We start from the raw sequence: 27,529 nt of genomic DNA on the forward strand, positions 1-27,529 counted from the left end.
GTGAGGACTTTAAAAACTGCTATTTATCAAAATTGACTTGGCATTTTAGTAAATTACTTTAGTAAATTACTTTCAATAAATCTATAATTATATTATAATCATGAATCATTCCTGATTCAAATGCAAAATGTGCAAAATAGATCAAAAACTATACTCGTTTTGTAGTTACGAATATGACTGGTGATATTCGTCAACACGAATACGCTTTACGAATATGAAATGGGGATCAGCTCAAAAGTTTCACAAATGTATGACGTATCCGTTTTCGTTATCGTATTCGTAAGGTTGCGAAACCTCCCTACTGTCAAATTAGAAAAACACTAAAATTAACTTTTAGATTAAGAATAGAATAGAAATGACAACAGGTGCGCCGTCATTGCGTTATTTAGGAAACTGAGAATTATAGAGTATGCTTGTTAATAATAAAACACCATTGATGGGGTGATTTATCAAGAAAATTCTTTTCATTTTCTTTCCTTTTTGAAAATATTAATAAGACTAAGAAAATTGTTATGTTGTCCAATAAACACAATATTGATTGAAAAATTGGCTGGTTAGATTTCTAATCTCAAATGAAAATAGAGGATGCAAAATGAACACATTCATGCAGGCAAACTAAACAAAGACGTTCATCATTAATAGAGGTTTTAGAGTTGTCTTAAGTTGATGATATTTTTCCAATTTTGGATCAGTCAGGTATCAGGCTGGTACTTTTTTGTAGGCCTAATATTACAAATATTATTAATTATAAATAACCTAACCTGTAATTGGAGGATTTTAAAATGAAAACACTAAATATGAGTTTTTTAAACTTGCATTTTTATCTAAACATCTTCTAATTCAAATAAATATCTTGAACTAGTTACGGCACATACATATTGTATTTTCAAAGAATTAAAATGAAGATTAAGTCATTACAAAATAACTGCTTCTATTTCATTAAATTGGAGAAATTTAAATCGTTACCTTCATCATCAAAGGGATCATAATCCTCAACAAGTGTGGTTTCCATTAAAGGGATTTTGCCACCAATCTAGAAGAAAGCAAAAGGACAATTGTTCATTGAAGAGATTTGTTAATATAATACTATAATGCACAACAATTTTCTTAAAAAGCTTCAGGGGTGGATCATGTATGTTAGGAGGGGGGGGGGAGAACAAAATACTCCTTTTTGGAGCCGGCAAGAGGGCATGTACTTTGTCGTAAACAAAAAACCCCTTTTCCCTATTTGTAGAAAGTAATCAGTCAGTCATTTTTTTTTAAAAGCTTCTGGGGTGGATCAAGATGTTGGGGGAGGTGGGAGGCGAGAAAACTGAAGTGACTATATTTTAACATTCCTCTATACCATTTGAAGATATTAATATAGATGCCGTAGAATATAGAACATTTGGTTAAGTTCAACAATTCATTTCTCTCCTATTTAAAAATCATAGATCCGCCACTGAAGTCATTTACTCAGAATGAAAACGTTTTATAAAATAGTATCCTCTCGGATAGTATCCTCTCGGATAGTATCCTCTCGGATAGTATCCTCTCGGATAGTATCCTCTCGGATAGTATCCTCTCGGATAGTATCCTCTCGGATAGTATCCTCTCGGATAGTATCCTCTCGGATAGTATCCTCTCGGATAGTATCCTCTCGGATAGTATCCTCTCGGATAGTATCCTCCCGGATAGTATCCTCTCGGATAGTATCCTCCCGGATAGTATCCTCTCGGATAGTATCCTCTCGGATAGTATCCTCTCGTATGAAGACCGAATTTGACACTGCCGACAAAATGATGCTATTTAAATTGTTTACATGCAAGTTGGCAACTGGAGGTGAAACAAACCCATAAAAAGGCAGACAAGGTAACAAACTACTACTTACCCTATAAAGATGAAGTTTTCCAGCTGATGTTCTCATGGTAATTAAAAGATGTTTTGTAAAAAGGAAACATTGTCTAACTCCCTCTTTCTTGGTTTCTCCTTTGGCGCCTAAAGATCCTAGGCGATGTCTACTCTGCTTTCGTTCATGAACCACTTGCACTAGGCTCCCTTAAAAAGTATATTGTACACATACAGTATGTTATGCAAGGGTTGTTCATATTCCTGTATAATATCATGATGGATTTTAGAATTTTTGAATTGGGACTTCAGAATGATATCTGGTTTTCTGTGTGGTTGGTGGTTGGAAACTACCACAACTCTACCTAAACCAGACAATGTGTAATACTCCAAGAACAATTTGACTCTCTGATAATATAGATTCATTGGCTTGAAAATTTGAAAGTTTTACAGAATGAAAATCATGTATTGGACATTACAAGCACAACATGGTTTTTAACATTTAGGGCTAATGTACCTTCTTCATATCTAACTGTTATCTTTTATTTAGGATAATAGATAGAATTATTTATGGTATAATTATTATTATTAAATATAAAAATAGACACTTAATTTTCAGGTGATCGTCAATAGAATATTTGAATATTTTTTGTTCAGTTTACCCGAGCTTATGAATTCATAATCATAATGGAATAATTGAAAGAAAGAATAACTCTCATCTTTATAATACATCAATAAATTCTTTGATGTTCCTGGTATGTTATTTTAGCAAAAAGCCATGCACATACATTAAAATGTAATGAAGTGAGCTAACCGGCATCTAAGCAATTTAAGTTTTACTATATGCATGTTATTTATAAATTTACTACAAACTAGGGGATAGAATAAATAATTTATGGCGGTAATAAATTCAACAGAGAGCACAATGTTAATAAATTGTAAGGCAATAGCATTGAATTATGACAATAACGACCACCATTATACATTACACGTTTGAAAAAAAAACATGTATCCTGTATTTTAAATTTTGAAACTGCAAAAGAACTTTATATTAAAACCGAAGCTAATGTTCATATGATTATCGTTCAGTATTAGATTCATATGTAATTATGGGAACACTATGCGGAAGCAAATTGTTCCATAGGGAATTAAGTTACATAAGCTTCGTCATGTTCTTTCCACTATAAATTCCTACCGTGTCTAACAAACGTCTGATGTACGTCGAGGAGAATGTCGCATCCCTCTACGATCATTCGTTCTATTGCTAGGTTTTTTCGAATGCTCTCAGTTTCAGATACCTCATCGTGCATTACCTGAATATAACAACAAATTAAAAAACAAAATGATAAATAGAAAATAGAAACCTTAAAACTAAACCAGTCTAAAAAAAGTACTTTAAATCTTTTCAGTATATAGAAATAGCTTTTTTAAAAGATTAATTAAAATTGAATTATTGTTATATTTACATTTTAATGCGTAATTTATAGTTTTTTTATCTGTCTGGCCTCAGTGTTTATTGTTTCAAAAATTTTTTATTTATTACACAATGGCAAGTATAGTACCCTGACCTGCATTGGAAATTAGCTATTTATTATCTATTGTATAAGGACAAACAATTAAAAAATTAATTTTTAATGCAAAATTGTAACAAACACATTGTCACCATTGACTTATTCAAAATAAAGTGGAGTTGTAGTTTGGTGGTTAAGATAAAAATAATGTCCTGGGTTTATATAGCGCCTAATGCTGTGAAACCTCTAAGCGCTGAACATTATTACCCTGTTGAAAAACGTGTAAGAGTGTTTAACATTTTTATTTAATTTTTATTCAACCATATTTCACGAGGGTGACCCAGCCAGCGGAAGCTGATTTTAAGGGGCCCTCCACATAGAGGAAAATATTTTTTTTTTCTTCTTTCCTTAATATTACCGTATATTTCGGTGTATAAGTCGCACTTTTGACACGCAAATTTGACCTCTAAATTAAGGGTGCGTCTTATACACCGAACATAAATGCCTCACCACACACAGTGTACATATCGTCACCTCGTTGGCTAGGCCTGAGTAGGCTAGGCCTAGCTACAGTGTACTAACGTAACGGCAACCTGCTTCTGCCTAGTTTTCAAGGCATTTTAGCGTGATGTTATACTAAATATGATGAAAAGATTTGTTTATTATGGAGCTGTTTTAGGCGCTCCGATAAAATTTCATTTGTAAACGTTTACGATTGGAATAGGCCTAGTATTTATTTATAGTTATACGCACGATCGCCGACCGCCGTACCCCCAGCGCAAGCCCTTCCTTGGTGGCCACATGTTGACATTGATTAAAGATGTATTGTTCCCCCTGAAAAAATAATTCTTCAAACATTTTTTGTTGAATATTCCATTTTAATGTAAAATAATTGTTATCCACTTTGACCAAAAATTAGATCGAAAAAAAAACGTATTTAAAGCAAAAAATGGTCAAATTGGCTGCCAGCCAATGTTTTTTTTGGTTGAATTTAACCATTTATTTTGTTATTTTACAAGTGAAAATGAAAAATCACCATAATAATAAAATAATAACAACAAATAATATAAAAATACAGAGCAACAGAATAAGAGGTTAAACACAAAGTAGGGTACTCTATAAAAAAAAAAAAAAAAAAAAACTTTTTAATATGTCAAAACTGAATTAACCATGTCCTCGCTCAAAATTTATTGTGTGTGAGAGGATAAAATATGTCACAATAACTTGTAAAGAATAAAATGAAAACATGACTAGAATTTTAAATGTTTCACATAACAAAATGGAATTTGAATTCTTACAAGTATATTATCCAAGTAAAGTTAAATTTCAACATAAAAGTTTAAAATATAAGTTTAAAAAGGAAAGTCAAAAAGATAGCGAATATTAAATTCATAGATCATAAATTATTTTAGGAATTATATTAAAGAGAGTAAGTTGAAGGTGAAAATAAACATTTCTTTAATTGACGTTATAATTAAAATTTCCAGAAAAACTCCCAAATAAATTAATAATGATAATATATGATATTGTCAATTAATAATCTCAAATTAAGAATGATAAAAAATCCACCATCCGTCTGTATTAAATATATTTATCACAAAAAATATTCACCTCCCCCACCCCCAACTCACAAACAAAACTAGGTTAAAGTATTACTGTTTATTTTATCAAAACAAATAAGACGTACCCTTGAGAGTTCTTCAAGTTTGTTCTTTGCATACTCTAAACTTTTTCTTTCAACGTGATCATGTGGAGTGTGTGCGAGTAACTCGTGGAGGGTGATGATATAGCGTGGGACTTGATGCATTGGATATGTCAGAAATATCTCCATTGAGCGTCCCTCACATGCAGGCTTCGTTTCGTATTGTTGTAGTAGCTGGTTAAACAAAGGTCTTTGCTTGCAGGCTGCTAAAACTTGTAGACTGTAATGATGATTACGAACGTACTCATTGTAGATACTTAGCATTGGTAGCAGCATATCAAAAAGATCACCTAAAATCAAAGCAAGAGACAACAATTAGTTGTTAAGCAATTATATTATCGGTATACACTATAGGTTTTCTCATACAGTATTATGTCTAGTGACAATTTACATGTAGTATCCAGTCTGCTGACTCCAATAGCCCCATACCATAGTACCTAATTCCGAAATATCAATTTAACCTACTCTTTAAACAATATCTAAAGCTCTGTCTACACTATCAAACTAGTTTGCCAAAAAAAAAAGGGTAATATGTCCATATATGGTAGTGATATTCCCAAATATGGTAGTGATATGACATCATCATGTTCATATGAGTACATCACATTTTGTTGTCACATGAAGTGTGATAGTGTAGACAGAGCTTTATAGATGATGATTGCTGTGAGAAGATGGCAGAGGATGTTTATTGTCGCTAGGCATTGTACTACTCATGTGTCCGGTACAAATGCAAATTAGAGTGATTTTCCATGGAAATGTACTAGTGTCACTGTTGAATGGAAAATAGCATTAAAAAAAATCTAGTGGTTCATCACGTCCTCTCCTTGAATTTGATTCTGAATACCAACTTCTTATAAGATGGTTTCTTATACCGAGGTAAATATATTGAGGTAATATTCAAGGAATCGCATTGTTTCCCTAAACACCAATCATTTAGCATTGAAATCACTTTAAATTTGGGTTTAATGCTATTATTGTCGCCTATCCATGGTCTCACACCAATCCATAATTGGCCGGTGAATAAGGTTGTGTACAGTATTACTTGTATTAATCATGGGACATACTAGAGAGTCAACTCAATCGCAGCTTTAAACATCGGTGCCTCTGGGAGAACTGTTATTTTTTACTGAAGAGGTTACCCAGTATAAAGAATATGTAAATAAAAAGAGGGACCATCAAATAATTCTGCATTCTCAATCGGCCATTCGAATACAGACCAGTTTGAAGTAACTGTTACTACTCAGTCTGTGTTACCTGCATGTTGAGCTTACTGCATCGAGCTTATTCTTAATGATTTAACAATGTATTTAACTGCATGCCATTAACAATCTAATTACTGTACTGTATTTTTTAAAAGGTGTTTTATATGTGGTATTTAAATATTTAATATTCATTCATACTAACAATATTTTTTTGAACAGATATGGTGACCATTTGTAGTTGTCTCAATTTAAACTTCATAACATTACGTTATTTTCAAGGGCAAAAAATCTTTAATTACACTTTAGTACCGACGTTTCCTACATTTTCTTACATGGACATAAAGCATAATGAATACATAAAACCAATAAGCAGTCAAGATAACACGTGCATTTGCCATTAATACAGGCATTTACTTTACACATGGCAATGAAGAGTCTTATCACGTTGATTTCAACATTAAAACATTGATAACATCTACATTTATCTGCCATAACAATGACTACAGGTACACAGTACACTAGTACATAAGAATAAGAATATCATTTGAATAAATGATATAAATAAAATATGTATTCATAATATTGGAATTTTGTTATGACAAATTATGGAAATTGTATTCAATGGTTTAGTAGGCATCAGCATCATTGGGAATTAAAAAAAACAAAAAATGATTTCCATTTTAATTACATCCAGTGCGAGGTGCCATGTCTAAGAGAATGCATCAACCTCAACAATTTGAAAATATTAAAATGGTTGGATATAATTGATCTCTTTAATAGTTTTAGTATAATTTTACATACATGATTGTGGTTCGTCTTAACCTTAGAAAAACTATTAAAAAAAACAGTTGAATGGCCGAGTGGTTAAGACAGAGCACGCACTAATCCAACCATTTATCGACATAGGTTTTCCACAGACTTTTACCTAATTCTTCTTAGAAATAAAAGATAAACAGGTATATATACTATTGAAGATTTTGAACAATCTTTTATAAAAATAATATTATATAGTACAATAATGTGGTTATTGCGCACAATTAAATTTATCTCAACTGCAATGAAAAAAACAATGAAATAAATTGGGTTTTTTTTCAATTGTATAAAAATAATGTTTATAATGCATAGAGATATCATACTTAAACTTCTAGAGATTTCACTAGTTGACAGTAAAGTAATTCTTCACCAGATATTTTTGGACAAGCCCAAGACTGTCCCGAATTTGGAATTGACACAATTGGGACATAGGGTCACTACTGTTATTCAATTGGTTGTTTGTCCAATGCAGTGATAAACAACAGGAGCTGAAAGAGACCAGAACACCAGAAAAACCTATACCCTTTACAAAAGATGCCCTGGCTTCTTTTAGTACACAAGAGCCAGTGTAAATTGGACCTCATGGTTTAAGTTCATCCATAAAGACTTGTTCTACCATCAGAATCGAGTAGCGCCTTGAGCTTGTGCCAATATGTGGCACATGCAAGGGTAATAAGTTGGAATTTTCAAAATTGAGATTTTCCCAAACACTGAAACTACATAATCCAAGATTAAAAATGCTGAAAAAATATCTTGATACCATACCATGTTAATTAACTATTTTTCTATTATTATGCAAATTTTTATTAAAAACAACCCACTGGAAGACTTTCGATTTAAGCATAAAACATGATAGGTTTATGAAAATCATAAATTTAAACTATCTTTTTAACCAACATACCACACAAAAAGTTCAAATTTATTTATTTATTTGTCTCAAAATAGAAAAACACCAAGGTAATATAAATAAATATTGTTTCAGCTATCCTTTTCTGTAAAAATTAAAAAAACATTAATTTTTCAGCCTTTTATTATTTTTGGCTGTCTATAAAAAAATCTACACATGCAACTTATGTCCGATTTTGCTTGCATAGTGTACCACATATTATGGAGTGCACGACTCCTGGTGTTAACCACTCAGTCACTTCACTCACATTAAGATACTTAAAATAATTAGTAAAATTTTAATATCAAGATATTGAAGTAATCATTTTCAACACAAAGATGTTTTCAACAAAGAAAATATCAACGTTTATAAAATCACAAACTCATTTTTATTTAAAATGTGATATTGTTTGTATGATAGTGATAATTGAGATATTAGGTAATTATTGCAGAGCACTAACTTTTACAACAGCCTTTCAATTTCATGATTTCATTAAATTGTGAATAATGAAACAATAACATGAAAATGAAAGCATGAGGAACTCTTATGATGTTGGCATTGAGACTATTATTACTATCTGTATGGTATTGTTCATACTGTATGAAGTAAAATTATGGTTTTTATGTTTTCGTCAATACTGCACTTAAGAAGTGTCCACGAAAATGATGTATTGTTCGATAATAAACCATTGTTCATTGTTTCGAATATCACGTTTGATGCTCTTGAATCCTCTATGGCTTTACCGTATTTGTAACAAAAAAAATATATATCGGCATAAATTTTGTAACCGACGATTATTGACATTATTTAAAAAAAAAAAAAATAAGAAAATAGATGTAACTACTGTATAGTATTAAAAGTAACAACACTGCTGCTTGGTGGTTGACCTTGTTGTTTGCCAGTAGTTGGTTCAAATCATATCACAGTTTCGGTTTCTCTATCTCTATCATTACTTATTCATGTACTTTCTTTGGATGGTTTCAAAATAAAATTTTTTTTAAATAAATGAAAAATCGGTGATTGTTTTCTGGACGGTCAAGTAAAACCATGTTTATTAATCCATTGAGTGGTCAAACCATGCAAAACACAGCAGTGTTGAGCCACTTGTAGGTAGGAGTTTCAGCAATATTATCATCAAACCAGCAGGCCCCTTTTGAAATATACTTATTGAGTTAAAATACCACACAGTTTGAGATTTATTATCCATTTGATTAAGGCGAGTAAAAATCAATTTATAGCAACATCTTTGCCATTGTGCAAATTGATAATTAAAACCAATCATAGGATTTATTATAATAAAGAGAATTTATGTCAACAATACAGAAATGAATTACAGTATTAACTAGTAAAAAAATTGATTCAGAATATGATTAGGGTCAAAGTTCAACATTAAATAAAGATTAGCCAGATTTACTGCACTATCTATGGTAGCAATAATTTATAGTTGCTAGGGAGGTATCCATAGAAACCGTAAATTATGTTTCTAATATGCCAAACTGCAGCAATATCAATTTACTTTAGTTATTTTACAATAAACAATCACAAGATAGAAGAATAATAGATATTAAAACAACATGGTAACATGACTAGAAGCTACTAAACCGAATCTGCTTGGATTTTCAATAAGCACTATGGTATAAGCGAACATAAAATAAATTATAATATTTGAAGTCCATGTTATCAAATCTAATCAATGCGAAACACAATTTACAATTGCATCATCTAGGTTCCTAACATAAATTGAGTTGCATGTTATCTGATCTAAACTAATACATCTAGATTATTTTTTTCTCAAACATTATTCATACCCAGACATTTTGGACGTGAATAAATGTTCCTCGAATACCTGGTATAAAAGCAATCTATTGAAATAAACAACAGTAGTAGTAGTCACTCTCATACTGTAGGCCTACATTTAAAAGTAACACATCCAAATGCCAACTTTAAAGACACCTTCCCTGCAATTTTGGACGTTTTTTGGAAAATAATACATATATATCACTTTAAAAACATTAAACCATGTCATTCCTTGTCTTAAATGTACGTTTTATGGTAAATTATGATAAAAAGTGAGAAACAATGCACTACCTAAGTAGCTCGCGGCGATCAACCTCTCGTGGACGGTCTTAGGCCTAGCCTAGCTAGGCTTAGTTTTGTAGGCCTAGCTGGTAAACATCGGTAACGTACGAACATCATACGCTAGCTATATACCTAGCTTGACGTTGTATAGTTGCTGCATTAATTGTCTTTCTATTTTTGCCAGACTCCGTTGATACAAATTGGGGAAAACCCGGTATTTTCGCTGAAAAGTTAGGAGTCTTCCATTTGTTTTGGCCTCACAATCGATCGAAAAGTGAACGAATTACAGGTGAAAAACAAAAATATCAATCCGCGCGCAATGCATTTTGGGATTTATAGCGGGCCGCTATAATTATTAGAATCGACTTATTTTTCACATTTTTAACCGTTTAAAGACGAAAAAAGTTATCGCAATAGGACCATATAGTATTATTTTTACATTAAATATAGTTTGTGATCTTAAATTAGATCTAAAAAACGTAGGGAAGGGGGCTTTAAGTCAATGGCTACCAGATGTCTCTGTGAGACGGTTATTTGAACCAGTACCAGTACCAGTAACAGTATATACCTAACAATATACACTTGCCATAATTAATATGAGGTCCAATAAAAAATATCCACCTGGCATTAAAATCATTTAAATAAAGATGTGTCCACTTGTAGTATACATTAAGATTAAACCACCTAGGGGATTTAGATTATTTCCAACTACCATTTGATAAGATGTTTTCCTGGTATTAGGACATTATCACCAAATATAAAAACCAATGGAATAAAAGTGGAATGGAATTAAAATGTTTAACTGTAATTTACAGGTGCGATAAAACTCAGGCCGTATAATTTTGTTATAAGCTTTGTTGGAAAAAAGGTCATGTCATAATAAAGGTCATAAAGGTCATGTCATAATAAAGGTCATGTCATAATCAAGTATACAATAAATATAGAAAGGATCACATAATTATCCCTTTAAATATTTATGTTCTGAATTCACATAGATAACTCTTAAATTTGATGGAATGATAGGAAATTAAATAATACAGAAAAAGCACATTATGTTGTGACCTACATAGCAATTGCAAACAATCCAAGATCATTTTCCATAGCACTCATTAAAAAATAAGTGACGAAAACATCTCAAGATTTGTCCAAACATTGTCATTAGCAGGATCGAAAACGTACGAAATCTCTTGGTTGGTAAAACATATTTTGTGCCTATAGCTTACCTGGATAAACCAACAATGGCCCATGCTCTCCAGAAAGAGGGCTTAGATAAAAAAGTAAAACATTCTTAGAGCACCCCTCTACCACTGGACAAGTACTCAACCACTGTTGGTTTGTGACATTTAATACCACACAGAAAACTAAGAAAGTAGATATTGCCACTCACACTTTTCAAATTTATAAAAAGAATTGTTAATCTTAAATGTAACTGTATTAAAGGAGGGGACACATTTAGATCCTAACAAGGTGTACATAGTGTTAACAGAATATATATCCTATTACTCGTTTCATTGGGTTCCCAATAAATAGGGGTGTCCCAAACTACTGCATATATACTTTTTTTATTTTATTTTATTTTATGTCTTTAGGCAATGTGGCCAAGGATTAATTACCAATAGTGAATTAATCACTGTCCTATCAGATAGGTGGTAATCACCCTGATACAGGGGCTATTTTGTGAACCAGTTCACCGGGGTAACCCCCTACTCTTTTCGAATAATGAACTGGGTTCTTTAAAGTACACACAGGTTATAACTGTGTACACCTATGGTTTATAGTCCTTATCTGAAAAGACTTGTTACACCACCAGAACTAGGAGCGAGTCGGCCTCGAACCCTTGCCGATGTTGTTGGCTCTTTAGGTACAGTAAACGGCGCTCCTGCCTTAACCGCTCGGCCATTTGACTCGCTGTGAGTATATACTATACATTTATGCACATGCCTTGTATATCCTAGCCATTTGATTGGATGATTTATTATTTTCTCACCTTTCAACGATTAAAGGTACTAAACGATTGCGCATACTAAACGTTCAGCTGTTTATAAACATTGACTAACTTTGATGTCGTAGGAAGGTAAATAATTTGTGATAGAAATCCAACATGTAGTATGTTTCGTTTACAACTGAGACTCTGCATCCAAAGGCCTATCACTGTTTTGTATTCATTTTGTATATTTCTTGCCATCCTGACCTTTCCTATTTTCTACTCGGCTTTCAGCTTAGAAAAATATATATTCTCACTATTCAACTCATAAAACATTCATTTAATTGTATAATAAATACTCAAAAAGTTTTATAGAAAAGTTAGAAATGCGAGTGGCATTTAAATAAAGTAATAGGATAAGATCTTCAGTGTAACAGTATTATATGATGTAATTCTGAAGTATTTGTTAATTAGAACGTATCTTTTAAAGTAAATTTAGCTTAAACCTGCTTCTAAATGTTTATGTTCCAAAAGATATTAAAAACATTTTTAAACTTGCTTTTAAATTTTTATGTTTCATTCTCTAATAAATGAAATAAAAACAAAAGATTTTGAAAACATTATTTCAGTAAAAATAAATTTACGAGAAACTGCAGTTCTTGAGAATGTGAAAGAATAGTATGACTTCCCTTTGGGAATAAATACTAGAATGACATTCATTTTAATAATCCGTCTGCAAAGTCCGGGCATTCAAATTAAGACATAATTCATGGAAAAATCATCAAATGAATCAAGAAGCCTCAGAGTAAATAGAACTAATTTATGAGGAATCCCTTTATGAGCCTGCAAAGAAAAATCAACTGACCCAGCGTAATATACATTCCACAATTTGTAGAAGCTTTCAAAATCATTAAAATTCACAGTTGATTATAGTATCACTGTCAGTATCGTTAATCAAAAGAATAAAACAATATTAAAGATAAAATGAAGAATCAGAATTTGAATAGACCATTTTTCAGTTTCAGTGAGATTTGTTCTATTTCAACAGAAAGAAAATTAAACAAATGAATGTTTCACTTAAAAAAAGACAAAATTAAAGTCAAATAAAGTTAATTTTAACCAAAAACCCATTGTCTGGCAGACGATTTAATTTTATTGCTAAATTACACTCTTTCAGGTAAATAATGATTTATAAAAATCCAATTGCTTTTAATTTAAACCTTTTCAGTCAAAATGAATACTAACATTTGTTGTCATTTAGGTTTTCCATTTTATAATTTTAAAAAAGAGATAGAGATAGAAAATTATGTCTTTAAAAAAACAAATGAAAAACAAAACTATAGTGTCCATGCAACAGGATTGACATTTTAACGACTTATTTATAAAAATTCTCTATTTAACGAGTCGCAAATTATAATTTTATATTAACAAGAAGCTTTACAATTTTACTTTCAATCCATAACTTTTCTTTCAAGTTTAATAAATGTCATAATTTCCCTGATTTTACTGAAGCTGCATATACATACATATATATCGGTTTATCCAGGTATTCTAAGCACGAAATAGGCAGTACGCTCTAAATACTATAATAGAAATATCTTTAAACGTTTATTTATAACAAACCAAATTGTTTTTGACATTGTCTGATTGGCAAGATATGTTAGAACAGACAAATGGTTCAGTATGCATTAATATCTTATTCATTTCGAATAACAATATCTGATTTGTCAAAAATGTCACATGACACGTCTATGTATCAATAATATAATTTGTCTCGAGCATTCATATATTCGGTTCAATCTACCTAATAAAAATTAAATCTATGACATATAGAATGATTAAACAGAGAAGATTCCAACCTTATATACACTGATGATAATATATCTGTTAAATAAAAAGATTTGGACTCATATTACTGATAAGATTTATAATTCCAAAGGCAAATTACCGAAAGATGACAATGCTATGGGTATCAGTGGCTATACAAATAAACAAGCCAAACCTTAACTACTGTAAAACAGTCAGAAAGAATATAATATATATATATTTTATATAAACACATCAGGCAATGAACATTAATTCGAAACCGCTCGGTGATATACTGAAATGTTATTAATTAATTTGAAACGATGAGGAAATCTGTGAGAATGAGAAAAAGTCGCCCCAACCGAGACTCGAACTCAGACCGCCTGCTTGATATGCAGATGTCCTAACCATTAGACCACTGGTGCTTTCATGGTATTGTTCAAACTCGATTGGATTCAGACTTTTTACACTCTCGGCATGGTACGGCGGTACATCACTTAGTCCTCAGTTGTACGCACGCGCATCAGAGATCAAATTGATATATATTTTTTATAATTAATTTTTAAATGATAAAGATGAGGAAATCTGTGAGAATGAAAAGTGGGAACTAGGCTTAATACGACATGGGTACATTAACATGTCATAGATGGGTACTGTACGTTGCTGGTAGAGCACTTGCATACAAACTTTGATTGCATCCTAGTGGGAACCAAGCTTAACACATCACTGGTAACTTGTCATAGATGGGTACTGTACGTTGCTGGTAGAGCACTTGCATACAAACTTTGATTGCGTCCTAGTGGGAACCAAGCTTAACACATCACTGGTAACATGTCATAGATGGGTACTGTACGTTGCAGGTAGAGCACTTGCATACAAACTTTGATTGCGTCCTAGTGGGAACCAAGCTTTACACATCACTGGTAACTTGTCATAGATGGGTACTGTACGTTGCTGGTAGAGCACTTGCATACAAACTTTGATTGCGTCCTAGTGGGAACCAAGCTTAACTCATCACTGGTAACATGTCATAGATGGGTACTGTACGTTGCTGGTAGAGCACTTGCATACAAACTTTGATTGCGTCCTAGTGGGAACCAAGCTTAACACATCACTGGTAACTTGTCATAGATGGGTACTGTACGTTGCTGGTAGAGCACTTGCATACAAACTTTGATTGCGTCCTAGTGGGAACCAAGCTTAACACATCACTGGTAACTTGTCATAGATGGGTATATGTATATCTATATTCTCAATTAAAAACATTTACTCACCAATTAAAAGCTTAGGCCACTGATCCATCCTGGCGGACAAACCCTTGTAAAATATTTGATGCAAGAAAAATATTGTTTCACTGAAAAAGAAATTTAAAATTATGAACAAAAATGAAAATATACAATATTAACACAGGAGAATATTGTATTTTATATCTTAAAACTTTCTTTTGAAGACATTTCTGTTCCCTTAATAAATTTATTACTCGTTATTAAAAATTTACATAATCCTACATCTGAAAGACAGAAGCAAATTAAGCAGAGTCAAAATGTACACTGTTCATTAATTTTAATATGAAGGGCACGAACAACATTAATGAGTTCCTTTAACATAACTACGGTATTTTAATCAAAATTTTCTAAATTATGAAATATATATCTATATTAATATCTCCCATGATGCTATTAAATATAACGATGTTGAAATTTAATAAAGAAAAACATTCAAATTTTTCCCCTGGTGATATTGATCAAAATTGTTAATCTTAATTAGAAAAAAAGTTTGTTTAACAGCCTGGTATTTACATTTTAATTACTGTTTTTATTATCAGTAATCATAGAGTATACTCAGTCAAACATAATGATCTCAGAAGTTGGAAATTCATTTGCTGGAATAACAATAGGAACTTTACGAAACACAACGACGAATATCCTGTGTTCGCTAAAGCGTAAAATCATATACAGTCAACTTGCCGTTTTATTAATTACGCACCGTTGCGCAAAGACAACAACCGGCAGTCTCTCTCTCCCCTGTCTTGTGGCGCAGGACCCTTCTGAATCGCTTGGCTCTGGTAATACAGCATAGGCATAGCCTTTCTAGCTAGGGCCACGCATTAAAACGCTGCTTTTAACAGTCATTTTAACCCAATAAAAATGTTATTTCAACTATTAAATTAAAAGTTCAAATATTATTTAAAGTTTTGAAAATTCCATGTTTAAGCGTAATTTTAACTGTATATTTAAGGTTATATATACACTTATATTTCTAATTGTTCTCCGTAAACGGGAAAATGGCAACTTTATCGTTATCAAAAAGACGATGGAATTTCACAGTAAGCTTCGCCCACTTTGTTAAAGCTCATGCATAAATTATTCATGATCACCGTCCTATGGCTTCCCATCGTGTTTCGTAAAGTCCCTAGTACTGTGCAATATTGTTGCTTTAAATTTTTCATATATCTTTTAAAATTATATTAGATATTTGTTGTCAAAAGAAATAAAATGAAAACTTTATATCACCTTCAATTCAACATGATCAACCAATCAAAAAGTTTATTATATCAAGTTAAAAATTTGTATTATCAGGTCCATAAAAATATTATTCTTTTCCGAAAACGTGAGCGGAAAGAAATCCTATGATAGTTGAGACAATAAATACCCTTGTATACATTACCGCCAGTACATGTATACATATCACCTTTGATATTTGAATGTAATAATATTCCTACAGAATTAGTAACGTAACCTACTTTACTTCATCAGACTATCTACCGTATAAATGAAAAAAGTATGAGAATACTGCGAGTACATTTTTTTTGCAATATTTAGCGCATGTGGGAGTGTATTATGTTGTTTATTTAGGTTAATACTCTTCGTAAACCATGCTTTGAACTTTTAAACATTAGCTACAAAAGAGTTTGTTCCAATACAGTGGCTTTTTAAAGAGCTTATAGTGAAATATACTGTATATATACATTTTATAATGTACATTAATTAACAGTGGCAGAAATAAATGGAGGTAAAATATCCTAAATATTGTTGGTACAGTATCAACAGCTTACAGCAGAAAGGTACAATATTTTAAAGACAGATCTCTTGCAAATAAATTGAGATTTTTACTATGATGTAGTTGATATTGAACATAATTTATGTGCTGTGAAAAGGGAACCATCGCGCTTATATATTTATGTTATTTCTATTCATTTTCACACCATTTGATTAACAAACAGTGGCCCTTACAGGATCGGAAACCCATGTTCTCAAAACCAAATCACAAGACTTGCTTGAGTAGTGACGATATATTGACTGTCAGCAAACATTTGAGCTGCAACAGAAATAGATCAAATGACCCTTGCAAGAATGTCAACCACTATAATTGTGCATATCGGAAAGAGTTCTAAAAGTCCTAAAAATATCAACAGAGTGTGTTGTTTTTAGTAATAATTACAATTATTGTAATAATTATGTGCAAAGGGTAAAGTAGGTTTATATAGTTATGACATCACATGATAAGAATTTAATTTGTTTTCAACATTAATTGACATCATCAATGACATCATCGGAGGTGTAATTGCAATAAAAGTAGATCATTCAAAGATTGTAACATTAGTATTAAACGCAAGTAAGATTTCCTTAACAACAAATTGTACAGTATGTGTTACTAACTAATAAGATTCCCACGCATTTCGTATAATCAAATCAAGTATTAATCATGAAAGTTAGATACATGAAGGGTGTCTTGATAACCTTGAACATACTAAAAACTGATTCACACCTAGCTATAAATCGTGCATGATGATGCAAGATCACAATATGATCATAATCATTAAATACCCTGTTTACCAATGTACAAAAGCTATAAGGATTACAATGAGATGCTAGATCACAATCATACTCATTAAAAATCCTGTTCCGTTTCTATCACAGCAATAAGGGTTGCAAGACGATGCAAGATCACAATATGATCACACTTATTTAAAAACCTTTTCCCTCTCTACTAAAGCTATAGGGGTTGCATGGAGATTTTAGTTCACAATATTATGATCACATTCATTAAAAAACCTGTCCCCTCTCTACAAAAGTGATAATGGTTGCAAAGAGATGCTACATCACAATATGATCACACTCATTAAAAAACCTGTTCACTCTATATTGCAGAAATGTGTGTTGAAAAGAGAGGCTAGATAACAATATGAAACAATGTGAAACCTGTTCACTCTATATTACAGCAATAAGGGTTGCAAGGTGATGGAAGATCATAATATGATCACACTCATTATAAAACCTGTTCCCTCTCTATCACAGCTATAAATGTTGAAAGGAGACGGTAGATCACAATATATGATCACACTCATTAAAAAACCTGTTCCCTCTCTACAAAAGCAATAATAGTTGCAAAGAGATGCAATCAGGGTTTTCAAGGAGATGGTACCGTAGATCACAATATGATCACACTCATTAAAAAAAACCTGTATATCATTCATGGCAATAAGGCTTGCAAGGTGATGCCAGATCATAATACGATCACATTCTACTCTATATCAGCTATAAGGGTTGCATGATTGCATGATGCGACAGTACCAATCATATCTTGGCACCTGTGTATGCCTTCTGGGAACACTGAATTTGTACAGCAAACCCTATTTTTAATCTGTATTTGATTTAATTTTACCTGTTTAAGAAAATTGAGTTTACATCTTCATGAGAAATGATTGGTTTCTTGGCACTGGCAGCCATTTTGAATGGCCTTAAAAAGCAGGACACAAGTAAAGACAACTGTTCCACATATTCACGTTCACTTTCCACCATGTTAAACACAATATTGTTCCTTTTCCGCATACTTTCGGCATGTGGGGAACGAATGTAGTCCTGCACGATAGCTTTCCATCGGCGTCGACACAGCCAGCCTCTAAGAAAGCTCTGAACCTAAAGTAAAACAATATGAATTGATTATTAAAACAGATGCAGTATATAAAACTAAAGAGGTATTCAATGAATGTTCTACTATGGCTATTATTGGTCATATTATGTCAGTCATGTATTAGACGACGAGTGTCATGCCTGTGTAGATAGGATTTTTAATGAACTTTTATTCCCAAAAAAGGGACATTTGGATCATGCACTATGGACTTGGGGACATCAAAGCTTTTTAAGAAAAGGCTGTTTAGGCCAAACATAGAAGATTTGCCTGCTTCTAGATAGGTAGGATTGGCCAAATTATCATGAACTTGGTATATTTACTTTGACTTTCTCTTCTGGTCATATATATGTAGTTTGATAGACTGAGATTAAAAACGCTAGATTACTAATTTAAAACAAAAATGATTCAAATGAGGTTAAATTAAAAGTGATTAAATTTAAAGTAATTAATGAATTATTCAATTTACTCAATTCTGTAATACTGCAATTAATGCATTTTAAAATAAATAAATAAATATTAATGAGAACTACTGTAATTATTTATAATTGATTGATTGTAATTTCATTATCCCCTGACTTGATAGTTCATTAGTTGTTCCATTAGTTGGTGATCAACTTTCTATAAGCTCTGTAACATTATGTCTCAGTGTGTCACTGTAACTATGAATGTTGAAACAAACGATGCACACGTAACAACTTTTTACGGTAACAAGTCAGCAATGTACGTAATATCATTTCAGTTTGTGTGCAGCTGTACTGATCTTGATTTTCCTGTAATTAATGTTTAATGTTTGACTTTACAGGTATAACATGATTTTAGACATAGTAAATGGGTTAACAACTACAGAAGCATAGGCTAAATATAAATGATTATATGTTTGCTTTAACTATAATATAAGCATAGAGATAATATAGTGATTTATTATAATATTAATAATAATTTTTTGATTATTATCATTATTATTAAACTACAGTAAAGTACATTTTGTTTAGGTTATTTAATTTAGCAAGCTATTTTTTGGTATGGTTGACTGCTTCGTAAACTTCTACATTGAAACACTAGGGGACGTCCAAGCTTTTTAGAAAAGGCTGTTTAGGCCAAACTTAGATAGGTAGGGTTGGTAAAATTACCATGAATGAGTGAGTGGCCGAGCGGTTAAGACAGTGGAACCTTAATTACGTAGCCATAACATCGGCAGGGGTTCGAGGCTCACTCACTCTATGGTTCTGGTGGTAGAACGAGTTTTCTCTGATAAGGACTATAAACCGTAGGTCCAGTGTACACATCTAGCTCGTGTGCACTTTAAAGAACCTAGTACATCTTTCGAGACGAGTAGGGGGTTACCCCGGTGTATTAGTACATCACAGCCACTGATCACCAACTGGGCCCTCTGGGAGACCAGTCTTTGACTGAAGAGGTTACCCAGTAGAAATATAAATTTCAATCAATCAATCAATCAATCAATCAATCAAAATTTGGTCCATTTACTTGGACTTTCTCCTTTGGTCGAATAGTAATAGTTTAAAGTCATGTTTATTGTAGCATAAATGATGACTGCAGTAAAAAAAAGTAGAATAATTTTGTCATGATCTCTAAATAGTTATTGTACATCATTCAAACAACCGGAACATAATATTAAAAAAAATTCTCTATGGATGAAAGAATTCACAATCGAAAGTGACAGCCGGAAATGGGAGCAGAGTTTAAACAAAGATCCATTGATAATTTTTTTCGCTTCATCTGTGTTCATTACCGGTCTATATTTAGACAATCAATACAAATCAATAATCAAAGCAAATCATTGAGCTTGTAAAAGCCATTACATCCTGTTTTTAAAAAAAAATTTCTAATAATAATTAAAATTATTTTTTAAAATAGATCAGTGGAATCTATACTGAAAAAATGAAATAAGATTTTTAGAAAAAGCAGAGTTTTAATTTTTTTATTTAAAAAAAAATTTAATCAGAAAAGATATCTGCAGATACTGCTGTGCTACATCGATGTTCTGAGATTCTACATCTATGTATAAAACACGTAATGCTTTTACACGTTCATACTGTACCACGATAACAATTTGTTACAAAATGTCACATTTTGTACGATTTTTGTATGTGTGAATCAGATATATTATAAGCACTGAAAGAACAGCCGAAATGACATTACACCTGTTTAGGTAAATATTACCTTTAAATAGCATAATAAATAATGCAATCCTATTTGCTGCTAACCAACATGATGTATATTTTACATAAATCACAACACTGCCATTCTGCATTGAGCAAATGATCCATTTTACGCAAATAATGATTGATGTGTTGAATTAATAATTCATTTAAGAATTGACCTACGTTGTTACTCATTTACAATTCAATAAATTAATATTATAATTATCTAAAGATTAAGTGAATTTTATTAGGCAGTGTGGATCTAGAGTACGCTGACATTTGAAATGGATGCCATTATGCATAGTATTTTAGATATACTTTTCCATTCGATGGGTGTTATTTTCAACAAATTTTCATTTATTGTAAATCTATTTTAGATAGAAAAGACTAATTTAAGTGTATTTTAACAAAATGTGTACATAAATTTTATGTACAGTAGATGAGACTAAATTTATTTTTTGTAAACCAATAACTTCATCCTACAGACTGCATGCTCATTTTTTAATATACACCTAAATAAATATAATAAATTAGCTATATAAATGGGGAGTTGAAATAAAACTTTAAAAGATTAGTTGAACAATAATTAGACAAATAACCACTTTTTTAGTTCGAGACTTTATTACATAATACCAAATAAATGTAAATAATTCATGGTTGTAAATGATGCCACTTAGACTAGACTGAAGTGTACTTTCATTTTATTTTTTCCCAGTTTAGCCCAGTCTGTACAACTTTAATTTTAATTTATTTTATTTTATTCTTTTCAAAAACTCGGATCCGTCTTCTACTTTTATATTTTATATTTCGTAAAGTTGATCATGTCTATTGCCGAAATGATTAAAATAAAATAAATAAATAAATAAAGCCTTTGCTTGTGGTAAAAGAAGATTCCATATACCATATTTACGTAAAAGTATTAAATTACTTAATTTATTATATTTATTTCAAAGACACGCAATTTCAAAGCCAGTTTTGGCTTGAGGTAATAAAGACAATTTCATATATCATCATAAATTAGTGTCAAATCTATTTAATATCTGATTGGCGAGAACCTTGCCTTAAAATATTACCAGAAGTATTCTTTTTCTATTATTACTGTACCTCTTTATTCCAAGGGAATGGCTTATGCAAATTTAATCAGAAAGGCTAAATACAAAATAAGATTATTTTATAATTACCTTTAATATCTTTATCACGTTTAGAAACACAAAATAGGAAGACTTTTTAAAGGATAGCTCCTGGTTGGAAGTTTTTATTGTTTATTATAAATGCACTATATATTCACCATTTATTATTAATATTATAATATTATTAATATTATTATTAATAAAAATAGTTTGCTTTACTCTGTCAAATTTATTATTCTTTCAATTTATATAATTATTTTCCCTACGAAAAATGCATTAAATTTACATTAACAAAATGTCAATTTTGGTGAATTATCTTATAACATTACAAAAAAGTCCTAAGCACCACTTAAAAAAAGCCTTATTTCACAATAATTGTTCTGCTTTTTACCTCTAATAAAAAACAAATAGGGTTATTATAATGCAATTAATTGAAAATGTGTTTTATAATATTAATAAACAATAAAAAAAAATCTTGAGCTACCCTTTAAATAAAATTATTTTCTAAATTACCTTTAATATCTGTTTCATTTCTTCAGACACTTCATTCTGATTCTGGTCTTGTAGTATAATATTTGCAGACCGCTTCCTTTCTCTATGAAGGATATTTAACTGACAAAAAAGAAACAATTATTATTAACAAATGTACTAATGCATCTATATAGTTATTCCAATATTGCATAGGTAAGATGGATCAGGTAATCTTGTTATCCTTACTTATTAATTCTTGAAGATGTATTTGTCCCCCAAAACATGAAGATGTTTAAACTTTGAATAGGCCATTTTGTAGGCAGTTTTTTAAGGTACTGTAAATAAATATTTTTCTTCTGATCCTCCTCAAATAGTTACAGAAATATCATAAATAGTATTAAACTTAAAACTGAGTCTGTGCTCGTTGAGAAGAATTTTAAATTTAAAAAAAAAAAAACCATTATTCTTTATAGAACATTTATGACCGATTTGAACAACATATTTTTAAAAATGATCAAAAATGAAATTTTACTAATTATGACAAGACAATCTAAAATGTGTACATCTCTACAAAATAAAAGGATCTATAAAAAATAGTTTGTAGGAAGAGTTACAAAAAGATAGAGGTTGGGTCAACATTAGGTCAAAGGTAATTCATTAAGATCAAAACTAGGGGTCAATTTTTACGATTCTAATTAAAATTCATGCAAGTACTGTATGTTAAAAAAAATTATAAAGAGAATGAGATTGATTGATAAACAACTTTATATATCACATGAAATATTAACATTTTTTCCTGTTTTTTAAAGTTAAATAAGCTACCAAATGCTAGTAGCATTTTCATAAACTTTGTTGAAGTAGCTAGCAGTCATACTTAATGCGTAAAGGGACCATAATGTGGACAAATTATTCTACTGCAGTTGCTGCTATATCTCCATTTTGTTTTACACTCCGAGTCTTAACCTGTTGATCCAATTTACTTTAATCAAGCTCTTTTGGTAATGGTTCAGCTACACTGTGTTGAAGTTAACTACAGTAGAATCATTTTGACATGACCCATATAACAAAATCACTCAATCTTTTAATAAGGTAATGAATAAACATAAAAGTGAAAAAAGTGGCGTGACGATTTAACAGGCTTTTTCATACAAACATGCATGGCAATGTGAGATTGAAAATCAATTTAATGATATAAAAAAGCAGCTTAAATACAGCTTTAATGTCTCCACTACAAATTGATCTATTTTAGCTTTCATTCAACGAGATAATTGAACAAATCTTATGAAGATTGGAGCAAGTTTGTAAATTTGAAAATTAATTCTGAACTGAAATGATATTGAAAACCATAACTTAATGTTATGTTAATTCAATTGATTTCAATGAACAATATATATTTAAACAAAATTTCGAAAAAAAGAAGCTATAGCTGACTGAATTTGTATTAAAGTAAACTAATTCATTAATTTAAAAACCTGCCAATAATCATGTTTTTGCTCTAAATCACTAAAAAAAAATAAAATAAGTAGCATTTGATTTTGGAGATTTCAAAAAATATTAATTAAACAGTAGTACAGGACTGTACAATTTACAGACTGCACTAAACTCAACCCTTGTATACTTAAAACCCCGATATCCATAGTAGCATCAAATACGCTACTCGTCCTCACACACATAACTCTCACTCATTTTGAAAAATCTTAATGTATACTGTACCTCTACTATCTCCCTTTTTAGCTGAAATTTCGAAGGCAAGTGAAAAATATGAGAAAGCGAAACACTGAAATATGTATAAAATAGGCCAATATGTAAAAAATGATGAGCTTCTGCTTAACATAGATATAGCACAATAGAAAAGCATTGCATGATTATATATAATAGCATTTCATACAAAATTCATTTAAAAAAATGTAAATTATGTGAAAAAAATTAAGGATCTTTCACATCAAATGCTTTATCGGGATTTCTATACTATTTGTGACAGGGATGTTTAATGAACTTATAATTTTCGAGTAACTCACTCCTTAAGGAGAATATGCTATTGTTGGTTCGCTACGCACGAATCAGAGTTCTAATTCTGTCTTATAACTGTTGTTTATCCTACTGGATTTAGTACTAGCAAACTAAATAATTTTGGTAAACAACATTTTTTTCTTAGCACAACATATGTTGTACATTTTCAGTGATGTGAAAGATCTTATCATTTTAAAACAGCCTGTGTTTGTGAAAAAAGGGTTAGTGAACAGTATAGGGAATGTGAGTGTAAAAACTAGACAAATCTGAACTGGATGGGCGTTCTGAAATCGGTTCAAAGTGAACCCAAGTGTGAAAATCTAACAATGAAATAAACATATCTATAATTTTGTTGTAGACAAATAGACAAAATGGAACAATATCATATAGTTGAATATACTAGTATAATGATACAATATCTACAGCTCACAGATATTTTAAAATAGCAATACAGTAGTAAATCTAAGATGGTTTATAATTCTACAATGTTTTTGCATTACACTGTACACTATCTTAAGAATTCGGTATAATTTTCCAGTACTGCATGTTTGAGTATAGTACTTTAAAGTGTGCACATTAAATGTACAGATATAATTGCATAATTTTATATTGAATGCCGCACTTCAGTAATATTATCACCCATTAACAAATTATTATGAAAAATACATTGGCAATTTGTCAAAATTGACTGTTTCAATACAAGATTGGATATGTTACTACCGTATTATTCATGATAACGAATAGATTGTCTACAATTATTGTAGTTTTATTTAATACCAGATTTTATTCATTCAAGTTTGGTTATTGTATGTTGCAGACATCAGATTATTAGACTAATTATCTTGTGATGAGGAAAAATAAAAATAAGTTTAAAGGAAAATAATTTACTTTATCAACTAGCCCAAGAAATCTTTAATAATTTACATATTGATCACATTGAAATTTTCTAGAATGGCAAAATCTATTATTTACATTATGTTTTAGTAGGAATTGGATATTAGATACTGTAAGGTAACTGCCTACCAGCAAGACATTTCAGTTTAAGGGTTATTTGCAGCAATTCTGTGCTAAAGTGTTTAATTGCTTTATATAATTTAATCGTTTATAATTACACAGTAATTGTGTGACAACAAGGTTATAATTTCAATGATTTGGAAAAAAAAATCTACATATTACTGTACAGTACCTATTGATTATCCCTACCTGCAGATTTTAATTTACTAACGTGTACAGGGATTGAATTACTTTTCCTAGTTTTTATTTCAACAATATTTACAGCAAGTAAGATATATACCCTATATTATAGTAATTATTTGTATAACTATACTTTAGTGTAAGGACGCTTTTGATTTGTGACGACAGGACCGATGCATACCGTGTCATATGCTGGAAATAGCATTAAAACTGTGTCTAGTAATGTACTATATGTGCAAATATTCTTTATTTTTCCTCCATGACAGAAGTACTGTAACTAAATTGTGCTATGTTCTATGATAGAAAGTTGCCTATTATCAATCCTGGTGTGTTTTTTTATCTAATAAAAAAAAGGTTACAGTATTTACGCATAACAGCACCTAGTATAAAATTACAAAATATACTATAATTGTATGTACTTTTAAAATCTGACTTAATGCTTAATAGGGGGGGGGGGGGGGGGGTAGAAACAGAAACCCTGGCACTACTGTAGGTCAGGATTGAATCATTGGATTAAACCATGCTAATCTACTACAGCTCGACTTCAGTAATGAAACAACTTAAGGACTCAAAAGTCTCCCCTTAAATGGGGTATCCCCTATTGCCCTTGTTCATTTCATTAGAAAGTAAATAGGGATGTCATTAAATAGGGATGTCATTGAATAGGGGCGTCATTGAATAGGGGGCGTCATTGAATAGGGGGTGTCATTGAATAGGGGGTGTCATTGAATAGGGGTGTCATTGAATAGGGGGGTCATTGAATAGGGGGTGTCATTGAATAGGGGTGTCATTGAATAGGGGTGTCATTGAATAGGGGGTGTCATTGAATAGGGGTGTCATTGAATAGGGGTGTCATTGAATAGGGGCGTCATTGAATAGGGGTGTCATTGAATAGGGGGTATCATTGAATAGGGGGTGTCATTGAATAGGGGGTGTCATTGAATAGGGGGTGTCATTGAATAGGGGTGTCATTGAATAGGTTTTTTTATTGTATTGTTTACCATTGATAGAAATTAATAAATTTTGACATGGGTGTCCTTGCATAGAGGTGTCATTGAATAGGGGTGTCATTGAATAGCAATATGATTGAATAGGGGTATCCCAAAGGAAGGGTTCCACTGCAGTTCTCTACTTGTAGCTGCATGTACAGTACTACGCATCAGATATTAATTATTTCTACTGAATATGACTGTCATCTACAATAATCATAATATTTCTAGCAATGACTCTACAGTAGTCATTATGGAATATTCCCACTGGGCACTGACTATGTGTTACATAGGTATTTGTTCCACTAGGGTTCTGTAATAATATTAAGCGCCTAGATCGTAATATTATCATTTTGACATATTATAAGCAATCTAAAGATTATGTTATGTTAATGGTCATTTTGTGTTATTATCCAGTCTATAGTCTCCCTAAAAGTATAAAAGATAAGATTTAAAAATAACTAATACAGTATTGCATTATTAAAAGGTTTTATAAAACATATTTATTATAACATGGATGAATCATTAGGGAGTTTTCGCAATCTTACGAATACGATAACAAAAACGGATACGTCACGCACACGTATTCGTTTTTCATAAGCCAGTAAAAATCTGTTTCGCATGGCAACGAAATATTGAGGGCGCCGTCCAAAATATGACTGCGGTAAATTTGAGCGAAGCGCAGCAGATACGTGTTGCTTGGTGCTTGTCTGCCTAGGCCTAGCGTAACATCACAGCGAGTGAGGACTTTAAAAACTACTATTTATCAAAATTGACCTGGCATTTTAGTAAATTACTTTCAATAAAAGTATAAATATTACAGTATAATAATCATAAATCGTTCCTGATTCAAATGCAAAATGTGCAAAATAGATCAAAAACTATACTCGTTTTGTAGTTACAAAT

At 31.3% G+C, this 27,529-nt stretch overlaps 1 protein-coding gene across 1 annotated transcript in view; it reads right to left on the reverse strand.

Annotated features, from left to right (window-relative positions):
* The window catches only part of LOC140050949 (ras-specific guanine nucleotide-releasing factor 2-like), a 67,582-nt gene that overhangs the window by 21,417 nt on the left and 18,636 nt on the right, over positions 1 to 27,529 (reverse strand). Inside the window, exons 5-12 of the mRNA XM_072095964.1 lie at positions 24,144 to 24,164; positions 22,473 to 22,571; positions 18,416 to 18,669; positions 15,025 to 15,104; positions 5,026 to 5,330; positions 3,023 to 3,140; positions 1,871 to 2,037; positions 967 to 1,033 (exon numbers count right to left, since the gene is read on the reverse strand). Of these exons, the coding sequence (XP_071952065.1) occupies positions 967 to 1,033; positions 1,871 to 2,037; positions 3,023 to 3,140; positions 5,026 to 5,330; positions 15,025 to 15,104; positions 18,416 to 18,669; positions 22,473 to 22,571; positions 24,144 to 24,164 (1,111 nt within the window). The remainder of the gene's footprint in view (positions 1 to 966; positions 1,034 to 1,870; positions 2,038 to 3,022; positions 3,141 to 5,025; positions 5,331 to 15,024; positions 15,105 to 18,415; positions 18,670 to 22,472; positions 22,572 to 24,143; positions 24,165 to 27,529) is intronic.

Source organism: Antedon mediterranea, chromosome 6 (assembly GCF_964355755.1).
Source record: "Antedon mediterranea chromosome 6, ecAntMedi1.1, whole genome shotgun sequence".
Lineage (NCBI taxonomy): Eukaryota > Metazoa > Echinodermata > Crinoidea > Comatulida > Antedonidae > Antedon > Antedon mediterranea.